Below are 20,552 nucleotides of genomic sequence, written 5' to 3' on the forward strand. Positions count from 1 at the left end.
ATTTGGACTATACCTCCATGTTGGAAGTAATACAGAATAATGATATAAGGAAAGTAGATGCAAGAAGGTGAGCTTTTGAAATATGACCTATATATACATAAAGTCCTTAACAATGTTTACAAGTACAGGGTGATTAGGGGGGGGGAGGGGGGGGAGGTAACTGAAACTTGTATGTGTATCTCATGTATCTTATTTTTTACAGCAGATGTTGAGTGACAGCATGGTGTGTGGAACATTATTTCCCAAGTTACGGGACAGGACGGAGTGGCAGGCCTAAGTTCTTATGTATTCATAACAACTGGGTTCCAGGATAATTTCCAGAGACCTGCACAACAAAACAAAACAAAACTATTCTGTCTTGAGTGAAAATGTTTTCCGGCAAACAGGGGGGTACATTTACTAACATTCGTAATTCCCGAAAATAGGTCAAAGTTCAATCACGAATGACATCGACAGTGTAAAACTGCAACTTTTTGAATTTATTACGATGGATTTACTAAGCTGTCGTATTCGTGTTTTTCTTTTCTTCCGATGTCGATGTCATTCGTTTTTTTTTTACCTAATTTTACGGCAGTGATTAGCAAAACACTGCCTTTTTTTTTTTACAATCAATCTCGGCCGGATCTGTGTGATCCGTGCTGGGGTTCTTTTTTTTTTTTTTTTTTTAATTAAACAATGTAAAATCCCCAAAAAAAATGCGTGGGGTCCCCCCTCCTAAGCATAACCAGCCTCGGGCTCTTTGAGCCGATCCTGGTTGCAGAAATATGGGGAAAAAAATGACAGGGGTTCCCCCATATTTAAGCAACCAGCATCGGGCTCTGCGCCTGGTCCCAAAAATACGGGGGACAAAAAGAGTAGGGGTCCCCCGTATTTTTAAAACCAGCACCGGGCTCCACTAGCTGGACAGATAATGCCACAGCCGGGGGTCACTTTTATATAGTGCCCTGCGGCCGTGGCATCAAAAATCCAACTAGTCACCCCTGGCCGGGGTACCCTGGGGGAGTGGGAACCCCTTCAATCAAGGGGTCCCCCCCCCCCAGCCACCCAAGGGCCAGGGGTGAAGCCCGAGGCTGTCCCCCCCCATCCAATGGGCTGCGGATGGGAGGGCTGATAGCCTTTGTTGTAAAATAAAAGATATTGTTTTTAGTAGCAGTACTACAAGTCCCAGCAAGCCTCCCCCGCATGCTGGTACTTGGAGAACCACAAGTACCAGCATGCGGCGGAAAAACGGGCCCGCTGGTACCTGTAGTACTACCACTAAAAAAATACCCAAAAAAACACAAGACACACACACCGTGAAAGTATAATTTTATTACATACATACACACATACATACATACATACTTACCTTATGTTCCCACGCAGGTCGGTCCTCTTCTCCAGTAGAATCCAAGGGCTACCTGTTGAATAAATTCTACTCACCAGATCCATGGGTCCAGGCTCCTCGGCAAATCCAGGGATAATCCACGTACTTGAATAAAACAAAAAAACGGTTGCCCGACCACGAACTGAAAGGTGACCCATGTTTGCACATGGGTCACCTTCCCACGAATGCCAGAAACCCACTTTGCCTTCTGGCTAAGTGGGTTTCTTCAGCCAATCAGGGAGTGCCACGTTGTAGCACTCTCCTGATCAGCTGTGTGCTCCTGTCCTCACTGACAGGCGGCACACGGCAGTGTTACAATGTAGCGCCTATGCGCTACATTGTAACCAATGATGGGAACTTTCTGCCCTGCGGTTGACCTAAAGTGACGTCACCGCTGAGCAGAAAGTTCCCATCATTGGTTACAATGTAGCGCATAGGCGCTACATTGTAACACTGCCGTGTGCCGCCTGTCAGTGAGGACAGCAGCACACAGCTGATCAGGAGGGTGCTACAACGTGGCACTCCCTGATTGGCTGAAGAAACCCACTTAGCCAGAAGGCAAAGTGGGTTTCTGGCATTCGTGGGAAGGTGACCCATGTGCAAACATGGGTCACCTTTCAGTTCGTGGTCGGGCAACCGTTTTTTTTGTTTTATTCAAGTACGTGGATTATCCCTGGATTTGCCGAGGAGCCTGGACCCATGGATCTGGTGAGTAGAATTTATTCAACAGGTAGCCCTTGGATTCTACTGGAGAAGAGGACCGACCTGCGTGAGAACATAAGGTAAGTATGTATGTATGTGTGTATGTATGTAATAAAATTATACTTTCACGGTGTGTGTGTCTTGTGTTTTTTTGGGTATTTTTTTAGTGGTAGTACTACAGGTACCAGCGGGCCCGTTTTTCCGCCGCATGCTGGTACTTGTGGTTCTCCAAGTACCAGCATGCGGGGGAGGCTTGCTGGGACTTGTAGTACTGCTACTAAAAACAATATCTTTTATTTTACAACAAAGGCTATCAGCCCTCCCATCCGCAGCCCATTGGATGGGGGGGGACAGCCTCGGGCTTCACCCCTGGCCCTTGGGTGGCTGGGGGGGGGGGACCCCTTGATTGAAGGGGTCCCCACTCCCCCAGGGTACCCCGGCCAGGGGTGACTAGTTGGATTTTTGATGCCACGGCCGCAGGGCACTATATAAAAGTGACCCCCGGCTGTGGCATTATCTGTCCAGCTAGTGGAGCCCGGTGCTGGTTTTAAAAATACGGGGGACCCCTACTCTTTTTGTCCCCCGTATTTTTGGGACCAGGACCAGGCGCAGAGCCCGATGCTGGTTGCTTAAATATGGGGGAACCCCTGTCATTTTTTTCCCCATATTTCTGCAACCAGGATCGGCTCAAAGAGCCCGAGGCTGGTTATGCTTAGGAGGGGGGACCCCACGCATTTTTTTTGGGGATTTTACATTGTTTAATTAAAAAAAAAAAAAAAAAAGAACCCCAGCACGGATCACACAGATCCGGCCGAGATTGATTGTAAAAAAAAAAAAAGGCAGGGTTTTGCTAATCACTGCCGTAAAATTAGGTAAAAAAAAAACGAATGACATCGACATCGGAAGAAAAGAAAAACACGAATACGACAGCTTAGTAAATCCATCGTAATAAATTCAAAAAGTTGCAGTTTTACACTGTCGATGTCATTCGTGATTGAACTTTGACCTATTTTCGGGAATTACGAATGTTAGTAAATGTACCCCATAGGGGTATATTTACTAAGATTCGTAATTTCCGAAAATAGGTCAAAGTTCAATCACGAATGACATCGGCAGTGTAAAACTGCAACTTTTTGAATTGATTACGACTAATTTACTAAGCTGTCGTATTCGTGTTTTTCTTTTCTTCCGATGTCGATGTCATTCGTGTTTTTTTACCTAATTTAACGGCAGTGATTAGCAAAACACTGCCGTTTTTTTTTACAATCAATCTCGGCCGGATTTGTGTGATCCGTGCTGGGTTTTTTTTTTTTTTTTTTTAAAGTAAACAATGTAATTTTTAAAAAAAAAATGCGTGGGGTCCCCCCTCCTAAGCATAACCAGCCTCGGGCTCTTTGAGCCGATCCTGGTTGCAGAAATATGTGGAAAAAAATGACAGGGGTTCCCCCATATTTAAGCAACCAGCATCGGGCTCTGCGCCTGGTCCTGGTCCCAAAAATACGGGGGACAAAAAGGAGTAGGGGTCCCCCGTATTTTTAAAACCAGCACCGGGCTCCACTAGCTGGACAGATAATGCCACAGCCGGGGGTCACTTTTATACAGCGCCTTGCGGCCGTGGCATCAAAAATCCAACTAGTCACCCCTGGCCGGGGTACCCTGGGGGAGTGGGAACCCCTTCAATCAAGGGGTCCCCCCCCCCAGCCACCCAAGGGCCAGGGGTGAAGCCCGAGGCTGTCCCCCCCCCATCCAATGGGCTGCGGATGGGAGGGCTGATAGCCTTTGTTGTAAAATAAAAGATATTGTTTTTAGTAGCAGTACTACAAGTCCCAGCAAGCCTCCCCCGCATGCTGGTACTTGGAGAACCACAAGTACCAGCATGCGGCGGAAAAACGGGCCCGCTGGTACCTGTAGTACTACCACTAAAAAAATACCCAAAAAAACACAAGACACACACACCGTGAAAGTATAATTTTATTACATACATACACACATACATACATACATACTTACCTTATGTTCCCACGCAGGTCGGTCCTCTTCTCCAGTAGAATCCAAGGGGTACCTGTTGAATAAATTATACTCACGAGATCCAGGGGTCCAGGCTCCTCGGCAAATCCAGGGATAATCCACGTACTTGAATAAAACAAAAAAACGGTTGCCCGACCACGAACTGAAAGGTGACCCATGTTTGCACATGGGTCACCTTCCCACGAATGCCAGAAACCCACTTTGCCTTCTGGCTAAGTGGGTTTCTTCAGCCAATCAGGGAGTGCCACGTTGTAGCACTCTCCTGATCAGCTGTGTGCTCCTGTCATCACTGACAGGCGGCACACGGCAGTGTTACAATGTAGCGCCTATGCGCTACATTGTAACCAATGATGGGAACTTTCTGCCCTGCGGTTGACCTAAAGTGACGTCACCGCTGAGCAGAACGTTCCCATCATTGGTTACAATGTAGCGCATAGGCGCTACATTGTAACACTGCCGCGTGCTGCCTGTCAGTGAGGACAGCAGCACACAGCTGATCAGGAGAGTGCTACAACGTCGCACTCCCTGATTGGCTGAAGAAACCCACTTAGCCAGAAGGCAAAGTGGGTTTCTGGCATTCGTGGGAAGGTGACCCATGTGCAAACATGGGTCACCTTTCAGTTCGTGGTCGGGCAACCGTTTTTTTGTTTTATTCAAGTACGTGGATTATCCCTGGATTTGCCGAGGAGCCTGGACCACTGGATCTGGTGAGTAGAATTCTTCAACAGGTACCCCTTGGATTCTACTGGAGAAGAGGACCGACCTGCGTGGGAACATAAGGTAAGTATGTATGTATGTGTGTATGTATGTAATAAAATTATACTTTCACGGTGTGTGTGTCTTGTGTTTTTTTGGGTATTTTTTTAGTGGTAGTACTACAGGTACCAGCGGGCCCGTTTTTCCGCCGCATGCTGGTACTTGTGGTTCTCCAAGTACAAGCATGCGGGGGAGGCTTGCTGGGACTTGTAGTACTGCTACTAAAAACAATATCTTTTATTTTACAACAAAGGCTATCAGCCCTCCCATCCGCAGCCCATTGGATGGGGGGGGACAGCCTCGGGCTTCACCCCTGGCCCTTGGGTGGCTGGGGGGGGGGGACCCCTTGATTGAAGGGGTCCCCACTCCCCCAGGGTACCCCGGCCAGGGGTGACTAGTTGGAATTTTGATGCCACGGCCGCAGGGCGCTGTATAAAAGTGACCCCCGGCTGTGGCATTATCTGTCCAGCTAGTGGAGCCCGGTGCTGGTTTTAAAAATACGGGGGACCCCTACTCTTTTTGTCCCCCGTATTTTTGGGACCAGGACCAGGCGCAGAGCCCGATGCTGGTTGCTTAAATATGGGGGAACCCCTGTCATTTTTTCCCCCATATTTCTGCAACCAGGATCGGCTCAAAGAGCCCGAGGCTGGTTATGCTTAGGAGGGGGGACCCCACGCAATTTTTTTTAACAACAAAAAACACTTTCCCACCCCTTCCCATTGATATACATGCACGGATCTCATGGATCCCTGCATGCATCTCAAATCACGAATAAAAAAAGCAGGTCTGTTTTTTTTTAGGACTTTTTTGCGAATTGTAATTTTTCACGGCAGTGTTTTGTGTTTTTTTGCTTAGTAAATGACCGAGATTCGTATCTAAACAGGCGTAATTTGACCGATGGTGTATTCATTCGTAATTTTTTACCTGAACTAGCAAAAAATTACGAATGCCCTCATCACTGCCGTGATTAGTGTTTAGTAAATGACCGAGATTGACCGAGATGACACTTTGATGAAAAAACGGCATCTCGGTCAAAATCGGGAGCTTAGTAAATATACCCCAGGGTCTGTGACTAATCATGATAAAGGACGTTCCAGCAGACCCCGCAGAACCACAAGCAATGTGTGAGGACTAAAAATGGGAGAACACACTGTTCTGCTATCTGAGTACCAAACGTTTGTGGTCGTAAGCCAAATTTATGTTCCAACTGGAAATACCATCATTTGAATCAATTTTTAAGAAAGAATACACTTCTTGTCTGCAGTGAGCAATATGCAAGAATGTACACAATTTAAGAAGAAAAAAAAAAAGAAGAAGAAGAAGAGGTTTCAGCTCACCAATTGTTTCCACACATGCTTGTATGGTCTCATCCTGTTCAGGGATAGGACCTGATTCAAGCCGCCCTTCCTTGTTGTTATACAAGTATCTCCCAATCAGATATCCCAAAGCCAGTATAGATCCATGTTGAGCCTCAGGGCTCTGCAAGTTTTAGCAAACATTTGTGTCACTTGTTAGTTCCGGATTCCCATTTGTTATGTGGAGCAGAGTGCTCTAAATTCAATTTCAGCATTTCTTGCTCAACATCAGTGTTCTAGTGGTATTTAGTTTTAATGAGGAATGAGTGCATGGCAGGGTTTCCAAAACTCTGCCATCAGTCCAGGTTTCAAGGATATCCATGCTTGGGCACAGGTGACTTAATAAGTACCATCTCAACGAAGCATGGATATATTTAAAACCTGGAATGTAAAGGCAGATTTTAAAAAAACTTTGGTGTTGGGTATTCTTTCAGAAATATTAAGTTGGTCTTCTGGGAAGTATATATAAGTGCTCTTAAAAAAAAAATAAAAAAAAAAATAGGAAGACTCCTTCCTTACTTACTAGCAATAAAACTGCTTCTCGTATCAACACAATATCACATGTAAATAATATTGGCATTGTATTCTAAAATAAGAAAAAGTCTAAAATGATCCAATCTGCTGCATCTGTCAGGACAATTATTTAAGTAGTACTTTCCTTACTGTTACTGCTATTATTGTAAATTAGGCAATTCACAGCTCTAGATAAAAAAAAAAAAATCTAACAAGAAATAAAACAATTTATGCTATCCCAGTAAAAGTTAATCAAGGAAATCCTGCTTCTGTATAAATCATTGGTACGTCCACATCTGGAATATAGTGTTCAATTTTGGGCACCATATTATAAAAAAGATATTGAGGAACTCGAAAGAGTTCAAAGGCGCGCTACTAAACTGATTAAAGGGTTAGAGACACTGGAGTATGAGGAAAGGTTTACAAGGTTAAATTTGTATTCCCTTGAAAAGAGGAGACATTATTAATATCTTCAAATATGTAAAGGGTCAATACAAAGCGTTAGCAGTGGATTTGTTTATTAATTAAACTCTGTATAGGACACGTGGGCACTCACTGAGGCTAGAGGAGAGAAAATTCCATACACAACGTAGGAAAGTGTTCTTCACCGTAAGGGCAATAAGGATTTGGAACTCCCTGCCAGAGAAGATAATAATGGCGGACTCTTTAAATGCATTTAAAAACGGATTGGACAGTTTTCTAGGTGAAAAAGATATCCAAGGCTAGAGCAATTAATATATTGACATTATGTATATGGGTGTGATACGAAATATAGTTGTCAATAGGTACGAAACCATTATTTTGGCTGGTGCATTATAATATGCACTGCTTAATATGGATATAGGTTGAACCAGATGGGAATTTTGCCTCTTTTCAACCTCACTAACTATGTAACTATGAAATATGCTGTAGTCTTACATGTACATCCTTAGCACTCTTAATCAGGTTGTGCAGGTTAGACTTCAGTTCAGGGCCAGGTAATGTAGACACAACAACAGCATAGAGCTGAGCGGAGAGCTCCCGCATCTCCTCCTTGTTAGCAATCATCAGACTCTGGGAATACAAAGGAGAAACAAGTGGAAGACTTTCTGAAAGCACTTGCTAAAAGAGAAATGCAGCATTAGAAGGGAAGATTGGATGAGCAGGGCACTCAAACAAGTAAAAAAATGATGAACTGATTACCTTTAACCAGTCAATTTTGTCTACCAGTGTAGCAGCCAGTTTCTGTGGATACACAGACACTATCTCCAAAAGGCAATACATAACTCGCAAGCCTGTAAAGAAAAGATTAATCCATTACAAAAAAAGTAACCTAGGTATGAAGTATTAGTGACCATTTCAATGTAGAATACAGTATTTAGTTACCAAAATAGTAAAAAGTATCTCTCACTCAGCTTACCCTTAGCAAAGTTTAGAATAACTATACAAGTAGGATTTATCTGTCTGTAGTTACCTCCAGCTGCAGACAACAATTGTTGGATAAGGCTTATGTACATCTCCACCGGATTCAGGTCTCCATTCTTGGAAGAGAAAGGCTCTGGTGCGGCGTGATCACCAGATATTAATTCTCGCACATAGCGCCCTAGAGCTGGTGCCTGGTCCTGCATGTCTGCCAAAGACTGGCAGGTTGGGTCCACACCAGCACTGTGAGCCAGGCACATTCTCAAATACAGGATTATCTGAATGTGAAGACCAAATATACAAAATCTGACACTTCAAAAGAGCACTTTACATGAAACGGTGCACATCTTTTCAGTACATTTCATAGAGCACAGCCTGTGCTACAATAACAGAGAAAAATAAAGGGGAAAAAAACTACTTTGTAGAGCCCCACAAAAGCTAAACTGTCAATTATATAGCTTTAACAATGCTGAGGCTGTGTCCACCATCTGCTAGATGTTTTAATTAAAGTTTGAACAACATCACCAGTTCTAAAAAAAAAACTCCCACCTTAGTTAATATACCCCAGTGAAGGGTGTCAGGTAGCCAAGCAGCAACAGGAGAAGTCAGTAATGGAATGTTACTGTCAGTAAGGGAAATCTTGTGCAATAGCAAATATATTGTTTGTTAGAATTTTCCAGGAAGTATAATAACGAGTCAGAAATCCAATTTTGAGATAACGTACGTAAAAAAATAAAAAAATAAAAAATGTACTGTACCTCTAAAAATGCAGCAGGGTTAAAAGGGAGCACAGATGTGGTGGTTACAAATTTAACAGGGGTTTTCATCCTAGTGGATGCCTACAAAAGAAAAAGTAACTTGTTATGTTCTTACATAGTTCTCTAATCAATTAATGCACCATTTGTTTATGAAACTGTATTTTAGGCTCATCAGTCCATTGCTCACTAATAAAGTTATCTGCTACCAATGCATATTATATTAAACAAACAATAAAAATCAAAGCATGAAGAGGGCATACTGTACATTGCCCAATCTTTTCCTAACTGATGAATGTATTTATGTATGCAAACACAGAAAAAAATGAAATGTTTGCAAGAGAATGTAAACACATTATGGGCGGTATTCAATTATTTTCACCCCCTTCACCACCCGTTCTATTTCTGCTGACATGTGTGGTATAATCATTTCAGCTCGCTACCCCTGGAGTAGCGAAGGAGACCAACCCTTTATGCAGCTAAACCGGATTACTATGGGCGCGAAAGGAGATTGCGCGTGATATATATCATTTGGATACCGTGCAATAAAAGAAGGTAGAACACAAACAAACTCCCATTATCAGATCTGTTTTTTGCATAAGGGAAATGGAGGTGGGCACTGGGCACTCACTGACAAAAACAGATTTCAATTGAGCTCAGAGCGTTTAATGGTATTCCATTAGGCTAAAAGAGTGGGGCCAAATTTCCCAAGTGTTGTACTAGGAGACACTGGAAATCTTCAGTATATGGGCTAATTTTACTATGAACTGCAATATTTGGGGGCTCAAATTAAGCATAGGGGGAAATGTATTAAGGTTTGGAGAGAGATAAAGTGGTGAGATATAGGGGTTAACTGAAGTGACAGCAGGGTTTTCCAATTCAATTAGACAAATGAAAATGGGATGCAGTGATTTAGGGGTACATTTACTAAGCAGTAATAAGAGCGGAGAAGTGAGCCAGTGGAGAAGTTGCCCAAGGCAACCAATCAGCACTGAAATAACATCTATAATTTGCATACTATAAAATGACACAGAGCTGCTGATTGGTTGATGGGGAAATTTCTCCACTGGCTCACTTCTCCGCTCTTATCACTGCTTAGTAAATGTTCCCCTTAGTCTTTTTTCCAGCAGCTCCAGAGCAAGTCAGATTTATCCTAAAATCGTTATTTTTAGGAAAAATCACCTGGACTTACTCTGGCACCCCAACAGCACCATCCCCTGAGGACTAATTAAGCAACTGGAAGTTTCCAATTAGCTTAGTCAGTCAGTTGTTACTAACCTTCTAAAACAGAGACTTCTGCATCCAATGTCGTGAACCGGTCTCCTGCAGCAGGATAAATATGTGTATATGTAGTATATTTCCTCCGAGTCGGCCTCTGGAAGAACTACATCTCCCAGCAGCCCTTGCACCGCCCAGCAGCTCCAGGTACTCCCAGCAGCCCCCTTCCAGGGGAAAGATGGAGGGGACCCCACTGGGAGACGTGGAGAGCAATGAACGGGCATCTTTTTTTCTTTTGAATTGAATACCACAGGTATGAGGAGTGCACATAACCATGGTAATCAAAAATTGGCCATGAGGTACGAAAAGTTTTTTACTTCGCGCCCAACTAAATTCCTCACCATAAGTACCAATCAGCTGCGGACTGTTATTTTTCAAACACAGCCTGTAAAAGGAGTTAGAAGCTGATTGGTTGGTACTTTCTCTCTCTCCAAGCTTTGATACATCTCCCCCATAGTGACAGGGAGTGCCACTGAACTTAATGGGCGCAACTGTGCTCTGACCAATTAGAGCATGCAAATGCATTTCTAAGGCAATGGATGGCTTTACAGTATGTCAGTCATTCAAAATAGGATGTTATTGGCCAATACACATGGTGACCTGTAGACTTAACAATAGAAAAATTGGGACGTTATTTGCGGCCAGGCGTTTTTCATTCTGGTGGACTTTTGGCAACATTGAGACCATTTGCAACTAATCACATCCAGTAATTACACTGCCTAGAAAATTGCCAGAATCGTGCCACTGTTCGCAAAATCAGAGGCTATTGTATTCCCCTAAGTCTGCCTTTGTACCTTTTCTAGGATATGGCTGACCATCACTGGGAATGGGGGAAGTTTTGGAGAACCATCTTTTTCATTGCTGGATGAAAGCATCCTCAGGGCTCTCTGTGCTTCTCCATGTACCTCTTCCCGCCTAAAACAGAAAGAAAATCACATCCTGAATTTTCACAGGCAATTTTACCCTTTGGTTTTGGATTTTGCCATAGTAGCATACTTTCGTAATGGTAAGTTTATAAGCATAACGTCCAATTTATAATGATTCCTACTTATACAATTGGTCCACCCAAAAGTTTCTCTATTTACTCAAGCTATTCTGTAACAAAGTGATTCTTGGTTGTTCAGTGCACAGAAATTACAAATTATTATTTTGATCTGTCATGAATGCTAGGTTTCCTGTTTTCTGTATTTTTTCCACTATTCTGTGGGATGTCTTGTTTCAAATAGTAGTACATACTGTAAATTAAGTTGGTGCCAACATCTCTAGTATCAATGGGGCTGGTCAGCTTTGCGGTATGGCAAGGTGAGGCAGTAGCTAGAAATTTAAGCTGGGTACACATTGGAGCGAGTGTACCTGAACAACATGCTGGCTGACGGGCCAATATATCGTACACAGTAGAATGATGTAATGAAGGACAAAGCAACATCTCATTCCGTTCTTCATTATACTGCATGGTGCCGCATGTGAAATCATCAAATTTGTCATGCAACACGGCCGACCAAACAATATCGCTAATGACCACAGAAGGGCGTCGTACACCCTTAACAATCCAGCCGATATTTTGCTACATATCGGGCCAAAATCACTCCAGTGTGTACACAGCTTTAGACATTGCACTCTTACATCCATTGTGTCACATAGGTAGTAAAATGAACTGTACTAGTTACAAAAAAAAACCCCACAAAACAAACAACTTTACTTTTTCCAAATAAAATTCTGTGTTTGTATACTGAACACATGTAATCAATAATTAAACATTTAAATATAAATAATGTCGTATACAAATCTTACGGATCTCCAGCAGAGAGTAAAAGCAAATATCTTGAAGGGATATGGTCAGGAGAAAAGACACTGCTTGCAAATTTCACTGCTACTTGTCGAACCTGGACTTCTGGCTAATGATAAAGAAACAGGACACAAAGTGAATATTAACCCCTAATTAAAAAAAGGTCCACAGGGGTCATAAGCTATAAACCAATGTTCTTGGCCCTTACATTTAGCTCTTTATTGAATACTTAATGGTTTAAACGAGTTGATTATATATACATATATTTATCTATTTATTTTATGGGGAGGGGGGGATATGGCCAACCGCGACCAACTGTGTCAGTTGAAAAGGAACTAGAATAGTATTCAAATTTCACAATTTTCATATAAAAAATATATAAGAAAAATATATATATAAAAATATAGGATTTATTCTACATAAAAGACAGATTTCTAAAAACATGAACAAAATAATATATAGAGAGAGCACCTGAATGATATACAATTCAGATGAAAAGAAGATACAGAATAATTAAAAAGGCAAGAAAAGGAAAACTTTTTTTTTTTTAAATGCATGGAAAGGTGCTTATCTTTTGTATGGAGGTCAGTCTAGGCAGCAATCATGGAGCAACCAACGCGTTTCGTCCATCAAGACTTCATCAAGGGCTGAAGTGTGCTGGGACATATCGTATATTTATACCCACATTGATTATGGGATTGATGTGACCTCACTTCCTCCTATGGGAGTGTCTAGGAATCGTTTATTGCTAGTAAATAATAACTAAATGTGCAGTTAGTGTTTACTAGTATGGTGTGCAAAAGTGCTATAGAACTATGTATTTTTAAAAAACACGAGTGTTTACAGGACAATAAATATGCTCAGAATAACGGAGGCATTTCAAATGTCCATTTCCACCACACTTCCTGTGGTGGAAAACTTGAACTGCGCATGCGCCCGTCCTCCTGCAGGAGTTCGGAGGTTCACAGAGCGCTTGTATGTGTTTATATATATATATTTATTTATATATTTAAAAAGTTAATATGGACGAGTACTTTTCTTTAAGAGACTGCTGCTATTTTGATCATACCTTCACTAAGTAAGAACCCACAAGTGCTTCCATGAGAGTCAGCTGAGCCCCTTCCAGGTTTGTGTAGGCCCCAACCATCATAGACAAGGCCTCCTGAATAGAAAGTCTGACATCCATATCTTCCTAAAAATAACATACCAGACTAGTTGGTGTACTGAAAAAAATAATATGCATAACAGCAGTCTAAAGAATATAGCACAATTATTAAAATGTTCCATAGTACTGGTAAATACCATACAATTAGTAAGAATCTTCACACACACACACACACACACACACACACATATATATGTACATGATTTGTTGTCCGTTTTCAGTTCACACCAAACACTTTCAATTTCACATAAATACCCATGCAGTCAACTCCATATACTGAAGCTGGGTACACACTTACGCGATATTGCACAGTTTTGTCCAATCCGGAAAGAATCTGAATGACAAATCAGCTGTATCATGCAATGTGTATGGCCAATGGTGCGCTCCCATTGGTCGCATGCAAGGTCGTGCGATTGGCTGTCCTGTACAGCCAATCACACAACCTCATATGCGATTCAGTGAATATTAATGAGGGACAGAACAGTTATCGTTCTGACGCTCATTAATATTTGCCTAGCATGTACGGGCAAACTCCCGAAGTGCAGGGAAAATAAGAATTTACTCACCGGTAATTCTATTTCTCGTAGTCCGTAGTGGATGCTGGGACTCCGTAAGGACCATGGGGAATAGCGGCTCCGCAGGAGACTGGGCACAACTAAAAGAAAGCTTTTGGTCTAACTGGTGTGCACTGGCTCCTCCCTCTATGACCCTCCTCCAGACTTCAGTTAGGATACTGTGCCCGGAAGAGCTGACACAATAAGGAAGGATTTTGAATCCCGGGTAAGACTCATACCAGCCACACCATTCACACCGTATAACTCGTGATACAATACCCAGTTAACAGTATGACAACAACTGAGCCTCTCAACAGATGGCTCAACAATAACCCTTTAGTTAAACAATAACTATATACAAGTATTGCAGACAATCCGCACTTGGGGTGGGCGCCCAGCATCCACTACGGACTACGAGAAATAGCATTACCGGTGAGTAAATTCTTATTTTCTCTGACGTCCTAAGTGGATGCTGGGACTCCGTAAGGACCATGGGGATTATACCAAAGCTCCCAAACGGGCGGGAGAGTGCGGATGACTCTGCAGCACCGAATGGGCAAACTCTAGGTCCTCCTCAGCCAGGGTGTCAAACTTGTAGAATTTAGCAAATGTGTTTGACCCCGACCAAGTAGTTGCTCGGCAAAGTTGTAGAGCCGAGACCCCACGGGCAGCCGCCCAAGAAGAGCCCACCTTCCTCGTGGAATGGGCTTTCACTGATTTAGGATGCGGCAGTCCAGCCGCAGAATGTGCAAGCTGAATCGTACTACAGATCCAGCGAGCAATAGTCTGCTTTGAAGCAGGTGCACCCAACTTGTTGGGCGCATACAGGATAAATAGCGAGTCAGTCTTTCTGACTCCAGCTGTCCTGGAAACAAATTTTCAGGGCCCTGACTACGTCCAACAACTTGGAAGCCTCCAAGTCTTTTGTAGCCGCAGGCACCACGATAGGTTGGTTCAGATGAAAAGCTGATACCACCTTAGGGAGAAACTGGGGACGAGTCCTCCATTCTGCCCTATCCATATGGAAAATAAGATAAGGGCTTTTACATGACAAAGCCGCCAATTCTGATACACGCCTGGCCGAGGCCAAGGCCAACAACATGACCACTTTCCACGTGAGATATTTCAATTCCACGGTTTTAAGTGGCTCAAACCAATGTGACTTTAGGAAATCCAACACCACGTTGAGATCCCAAGGTGCCACTGGAGGCACAAAAGGGGGCTGAATATGCAGCACTCCCTTAACAAAAGTCTGAACTTCAGGTAGTGAAGCCAGTTCTCTCTGGAAGAAAATCGATAGAGCCGAAATCTGGACCTTAATGGAACCCAATTTGAGGCCCATAGTCATCCCTGACTGTAGGAAGTGCAGAAAACGGCCCAGCTGAAATTCCTCCGTTGGGGCCTTCCTGGCCTCACACCACGCAACATATTTTTCGCCAAATGCGATGATAATGGTTTGCGGTCACTTCTTTCCTAGCTTTAATCAGCGTAGGAATGACTTCCTCCGGAATGCCCTTTTCCATCAGGATCCGGTGTTCAACCGCCATGCCGTCAAACGCAGCCGCGGTAAGTCTTGGAACAGACAGGGCCCCTGCTGCAGCAGGTCCTGTCTGAGCGGCAGAGGCCATGGGTCCTCTGATATCATTTCTTGAAGTTCCGGGTACCAAGCTCTTCTTGGCCAATCCGGAACAATGAGTATAGTTCTTACTCCTCTTCTCCTTATTATCCTCAGTACCTTTGGTATGAGAGGAAGAGGAGGGAACACATAAACCGACCGGTACACCCACGGTGTCACTAGAGCGTCCACAGCTATCGCCTGAGGGTCTCTCGACCTGGCGCAATATCTTTCTAGCTTTTTGTTTAGGCGGGACGCCATCATGTCCACCTGTGGCTTTTCCCAACGGTTTACAATCAGTTGGAAGACTTACGGATGAAGTCCCCACTCTCCCGGGTGGAGGTCGTGTCTGCTGAGGAAGTCTGCTTCCCAGTTGTCCACTCCCGGAATGAACACTGCTGACAGTGCTACCACGTGATTTTCCGCCCATCGGAGAATCCTTGTGGCTTCTGCCATCGCCGTCCTGCTTCTTGTGCCGCCCTGTCGGTTTACATGGGCGACTGCCGTGATGTTGTCTGACTGGATCAGTACCGGCTGGTTTTGAAGCAGGGGTTTTGCCTGACTTAGGGCATTGAAAATGGCCCTCAGTTCCAGAATATTTATGTGTAGGGAAGTCTCCTGACTCGACCATAGTCCTTGGAAGTTTCTTCCCTGTGTGACTGCCCCCCAGCCTCGAAGGCTGGCATCCGTGGTCACCAGGACCCAGTCCTGTATGCCGAATCTGCGGCCCTCTTGAAGATGAGCACTTTGCAGCCACCACAGCAGAGACACCCTGGTCCTTGGAGACAGGGTTATCAGCCGATGCATCTGAAGATGCGAACCGGACCACTTGTCCAACAGGTCCCACTGAAAGGTTCTTGCATGGAACCTGCCAAATGGAATTGCTTCGTAGGAAGCTACCATCTTTCCCAGGATCCGCGTGCAGTGATGCACCGACACCTGTTTTGGTTTTAGGAGGCCTCTGACTAGAGATGACAGCTCCTTGGCCTTCTCCTCCGGGAGAAACACTTTTTTCTGTTCTGTGTCCAGAACCATCCCCAGGAACAGTAGACGTGTCGTAGGGACCAGCTGTGACTTTGGAATATTTAGAATCCAGCCGTGCTGTTGTAGCACCTCCCGAGATAGTGCTACCCCGACCAACAACTGCTCCCTGGACCTCGCCTTTATCAGGAGATCGTCCAAGTACGGGATAATTAAAACTCTCTTCTTTCGAAGGAGTATCGTCATTTCGGCCATTACCTTGGTAAATATCCTCGGAGCCGTGGATAGACCAAACGGCAACGTCTGGAATTGGTAATGACAATCCTGTACCACAAATCTGAGGTACTCCTGGTGAGGATGGTAAATGGGGACATGCAGGTAAGCATCCTTGATGTCCAGTGATACCATGTAATCCCCCTCGTCCAGGCTTGCAATAACCGCCCTGAGCGATTCCATCTTGAACTTGAATTTTTTTATATATGTGTTCAAGGATTTCAAATTTAAAATGGGTCTCACCGAACCGTCCGGTTTCGGTACCACAAACATTGTGGAATAGTAACCCCGTCCTTGTTGAAGTAGGGGCACCTTGACTATCACCTGCTGGGAATACAGCTTGTGAATTGCCTCTAGCACTGCCTCCCTGCCTGAGGGAGTTGTTGGCAAGGCAGATTTGAGGAAACGGCGGGGGGGGAGACGTCTCGAATTCCAGCTTGTACCCCTGAGATACTACTTGAAGGATCCAGGGATCCACCCGTGAGCGAGCCCACTGATTGCTGAAGTATTTGAGACGGGCCCCCACCGTACCTGGCTCCGCCTGTGGAGCCCCAGCGTCATGCGGTGGACTTGGAGGAAGCGGGGGAGGACTTTTGCTCCTGGGAACTGGCTGTATGTTGCAGCTTTTTCCCTCTACCTCTGCCTCTGGGCAGAAAGGACGCGCCTTTAACCCGCTTGCCCTTATGGGGCCGAAAGGACTGTACCTGATAATACGGTGCTTTCTTTGGCTGTGAGGGAACATGGGATAAAAATGTAGACTTCCCAGCTGTTGCTGTGGAAACGAGGTCCGAGAGACCATCCCCGAACAACTCCTCACCCTTATAAGGCAAAACTTCCATGTGCCTTTTAGAATCTGCATCACCTGTCCACTGCCGAGTCCATAACCCTCTCCTGGCAGAAATGGACATTGCACTTATTTTAGATGCCAGCCGGCAAATATCCCTCTGTGCATCTCTCATGTATAAGACTGCGTCTTTAATATGCTCTACGGTTAGCAATATAGTGTCCCTGTCTAGGGTATCAATATTTTCCGACAGGGAATCTGACCACGCAGCTGCAGCACTGCACATCCATGCTGAAGCAATAGCTGGTCTCAGTATAATACCTGTGTGTGTATATACAGACTTCAGGATAGCCTCCTGCTTTCTATCAGCAGGTTCCTTTAGGGCGGCCGTATCCGGAGACGGTAGTGCCACCTTCTTTGACAAGCGTGTGAGCGCTTTATCCACTCTAGGGGATGTTTCCCAACGTGACCTATCCTCTGGCGGGAAAGGGTACGCCACTAGTAACCTTTTAGAAATTACCAGTTTCTTATCGGGGGAAGCCCACGCTTTTTCACACACTTCATTTAATTCCTCAGAATTAGTTTTTTCTCTCCAAACATAATACCCTTTTTTTGTGGTACCCGGGGTAACATCAGAAATATGCAATACATTTTTCATTGCCTCAATCATGTAACGTGTGGCCCTATTGGAAGTTACATTAGTCTCATCGTCGTCGACACTGGAGTCAGTATCCGTGTCGACATCTGTGTCTGCCATCTGAGGTAGCGGGCGTTTTAGAGCCCCTGATGGCTTTTGAGATGCCTGGGCAGGCACAGGCTGAGAAGCCGGCTGTCCCATATTTGGTATGTCGTCAAACCTTTTATGTAAGGAGTCGACACTGTTGCGTAATTCCTTCCACATAACCATCCACTCAGGTGTCGACCCTGCAGGGGGTGACATCACATTTATCGGCATCTGCTCCGCCTCCACGTAAGCCTCCTCATCAAACATGTCGACACAGCCGTACCGACACACCGCACACACACAGGGAATGCTCTGACAGAGGACAGGACCCCACAAAGCCCTTTGGGGAGACAGAGAGAGAGTATGCCAGCACACACCAGAGCGCTATATAACACAGGGATTAACACTATAACTGAGTGTTTTCCCTTATAGCTGCTTATATATATATATATATATATATATATATATATATATATATATATATATATATATATATATTGCTGCGCCTAAATTTAGTGCCCCCCCTCTCTTTTTTACCTTTTTGAAGTTTGAAACTGCAGGGGAGAGCCAGGGAGCGATCCTTCCAGCGGAGCTGTGAGGGAAAAATGGCGCCAGTGTGCTGAGGAAGATAGCCCCGCCCCTTTTTCGGCTGACTTTTCTCCCGCTTTTTTTATGGATTCTGGCAGGGGTATTTATCACATATATAGCCTCTGGGACTATATATTGTGATTTTTTGCCAGCCAAGGTATGAATATTGCTGCTCAGGGCGCCCCCCCCCCCAGCGCCCTACACCCATCAGTGACCGGAGTGTGAGGTGTGCATGAGGAGCAATGGCGCACAGCTGCAGTGCTGTGCGCTACCTTGTTGAAGACCGAAGTCTTCTGCCGCCGATTTTCAGGACCATCTTCATGCTTCTGGCTCTATAAGGGGGACGGCGGCGCGGCTCCGGGACCGAACGATCGAGGTCGGGTCCCGTGTTCGATCCCTCTGGAGCTAATGGTGTCCAGTAGCCTAAGAAGCCCAAACTATCTCCAGTCAGGTAGGTTCGCTTCTTCTCCCCTTAGTCCCTCGTAGCAGTGAGTCTGTTGCCAGCAGATCTCACTGAAAATAAAAAACCTTTTCTAGGAGCTCAGGAGAGCCCCTAGTGTGCATCCAGCTCAGCCGGGCACAAGATTCTAACTGAAGTCTGGAGGAGGGTCATAGAGGGAGGAGCCAGTGCACACCAGTTAGACCAAAAGCTTTCTTTTAGTTGAGCCCAGTCTCCTGCGGAGCCGCTATTCCCCATGGTCCTTACGGAGTCCCAGCATCCACTTAGGACGTCAGAGAAAATGGTATTAGCTCTGCACATCGGTATCGGCACGATTGCTGGTCGCACTAGTGTGTACCCAGCCTCAGTAAGAATGCAAAATCATCATCTCAAAATAACTTAAAGACACTATACCAGAAATACTTTGTGCTCCAAAAGGCATTTTAGGACATTCACCAATATACATGTAAAAGATTATGTCACGGGAACAGCTACAGGGTTTTAGTCACTCAAGTAATTTTATTATATGTTAGCCTGTGGTGTACCCAAATAAAAATTTCCAATCCCCCTGCCTGTCTATATAATCCCCCATTTTGTAAAAGGTCCCGTTTGCTGCCCCCTCCCTGCCACCAAACGGCCGCAGACTGCCACTCACCTGACGTCTGAAGCCACACTTCATCTGATGATGCAGTACCTGATCTATACATGAGCAGTACAGGTCCTACACATGAGCAGTTCAACAAACATTGGAGATGTACATAAACCATCAGGTTTGTATACATCACTGAATAAAGCCCTATATCTGGTGCTTCCAGCTGTATCTTTTAATTAGAGCCATTGTATTACTATACAGTAGCTTGCATAGCAACCTTTTCAGTTCAATGCAAACCGATTAGATTTAACTCACCAAGAACTATCCTTTGGGAATATAATCTGTATTTTCGGTACATCATTCTTGCCATTACATTTAAAATATTTATTACTTCAATGACTGTATGCATACAAAACATCAGTACTAAATATGGGGACACAGAATTTAAGGCTAACTAAACCTTAACTACACCCGGGAGGCAGTCCGTCAATTTACCGGTCGAGATCCCGGTTGTCAGAATACAGATGCCGGAATCCCGACACCCGGTGAAATACCAGAGCGTCGACTGGAATCCCCACTTGGGTGGTGGACCGCGCCACCACCAGAGGGGGGATATAATCCTGTAGCGACCTAATTTCGCCACCTGGCCCGAAGCGTGGTGGGCGCAAAGAGCCCACGAGGGCACACGCAGCGCTCGCTGCTGGTATCGTGGCTGTAGTACTGATCACATATCTACGGTCTTCACAGAAAATAAAAAGAAACAGTAATTGTTATGATTCCATAAACAAAAAGACAAAACATACTAGAAACTACATGATCGTAGTACACCTAACCTATGACCTGGCTACTGTTGCTTTCAATCCCATTTACAGTAGTATCGGACATAAAGCAGCAAGA

The 20,552-nt window shown here is 44.6% G+C and overlaps 1 protein-coding gene across 2 annotated transcripts in view; it reads right to left on the reverse strand.

Annotated features, from left to right (window-relative positions):
- The window catches only part of ECPAS (Ecm29 proteasome adaptor and scaffold), a 280,472-nt gene that overhangs the window by 155,969 nt on the left and 103,951 nt on the right, over positions 1 to 20,552 (reverse strand). For both annotated transcript variants that reach the window (XM_063914681.1, XM_063914682.1), the window contains exons 14-21: positions 13,010 to 13,132; positions 11,946 to 12,049; positions 10,949 to 11,069; positions 8,880 to 8,960; positions 8,174 to 8,399; positions 7,903 to 7,994; positions 7,639 to 7,773; positions 6,190 to 6,331 (exon numbers count right to left, since the gene is read on the reverse strand). In XM_063914681.1, coding sequence (XP_063770751.1) covers positions 6,190 to 6,331; positions 7,639 to 7,773; positions 7,903 to 7,994; positions 8,174 to 8,399; positions 8,880 to 8,960; positions 10,949 to 11,069; positions 11,946 to 12,049; positions 13,010 to 13,132 — 1,024 coding nt within the window. The remainder of the gene's footprint in view (positions 1 to 6,189; positions 6,332 to 7,638; positions 7,774 to 7,902; positions 7,995 to 8,173; positions 8,400 to 8,879; positions 8,961 to 10,948; positions 11,070 to 11,945; positions 12,050 to 13,009; positions 13,133 to 20,552) is intronic.

Source organism: Pseudophryne corroboree, chromosome 1, assembly GCF_028390025.1.
Source record: "Pseudophryne corroboree isolate aPseCor3 chromosome 1, aPseCor3.hap2, whole genome shotgun sequence".
Classification (NCBI taxonomy): domain Eukaryota; kingdom Metazoa; phylum Chordata; class Amphibia; order Anura; family Myobatrachidae; genus Pseudophryne; species Pseudophryne corroboree.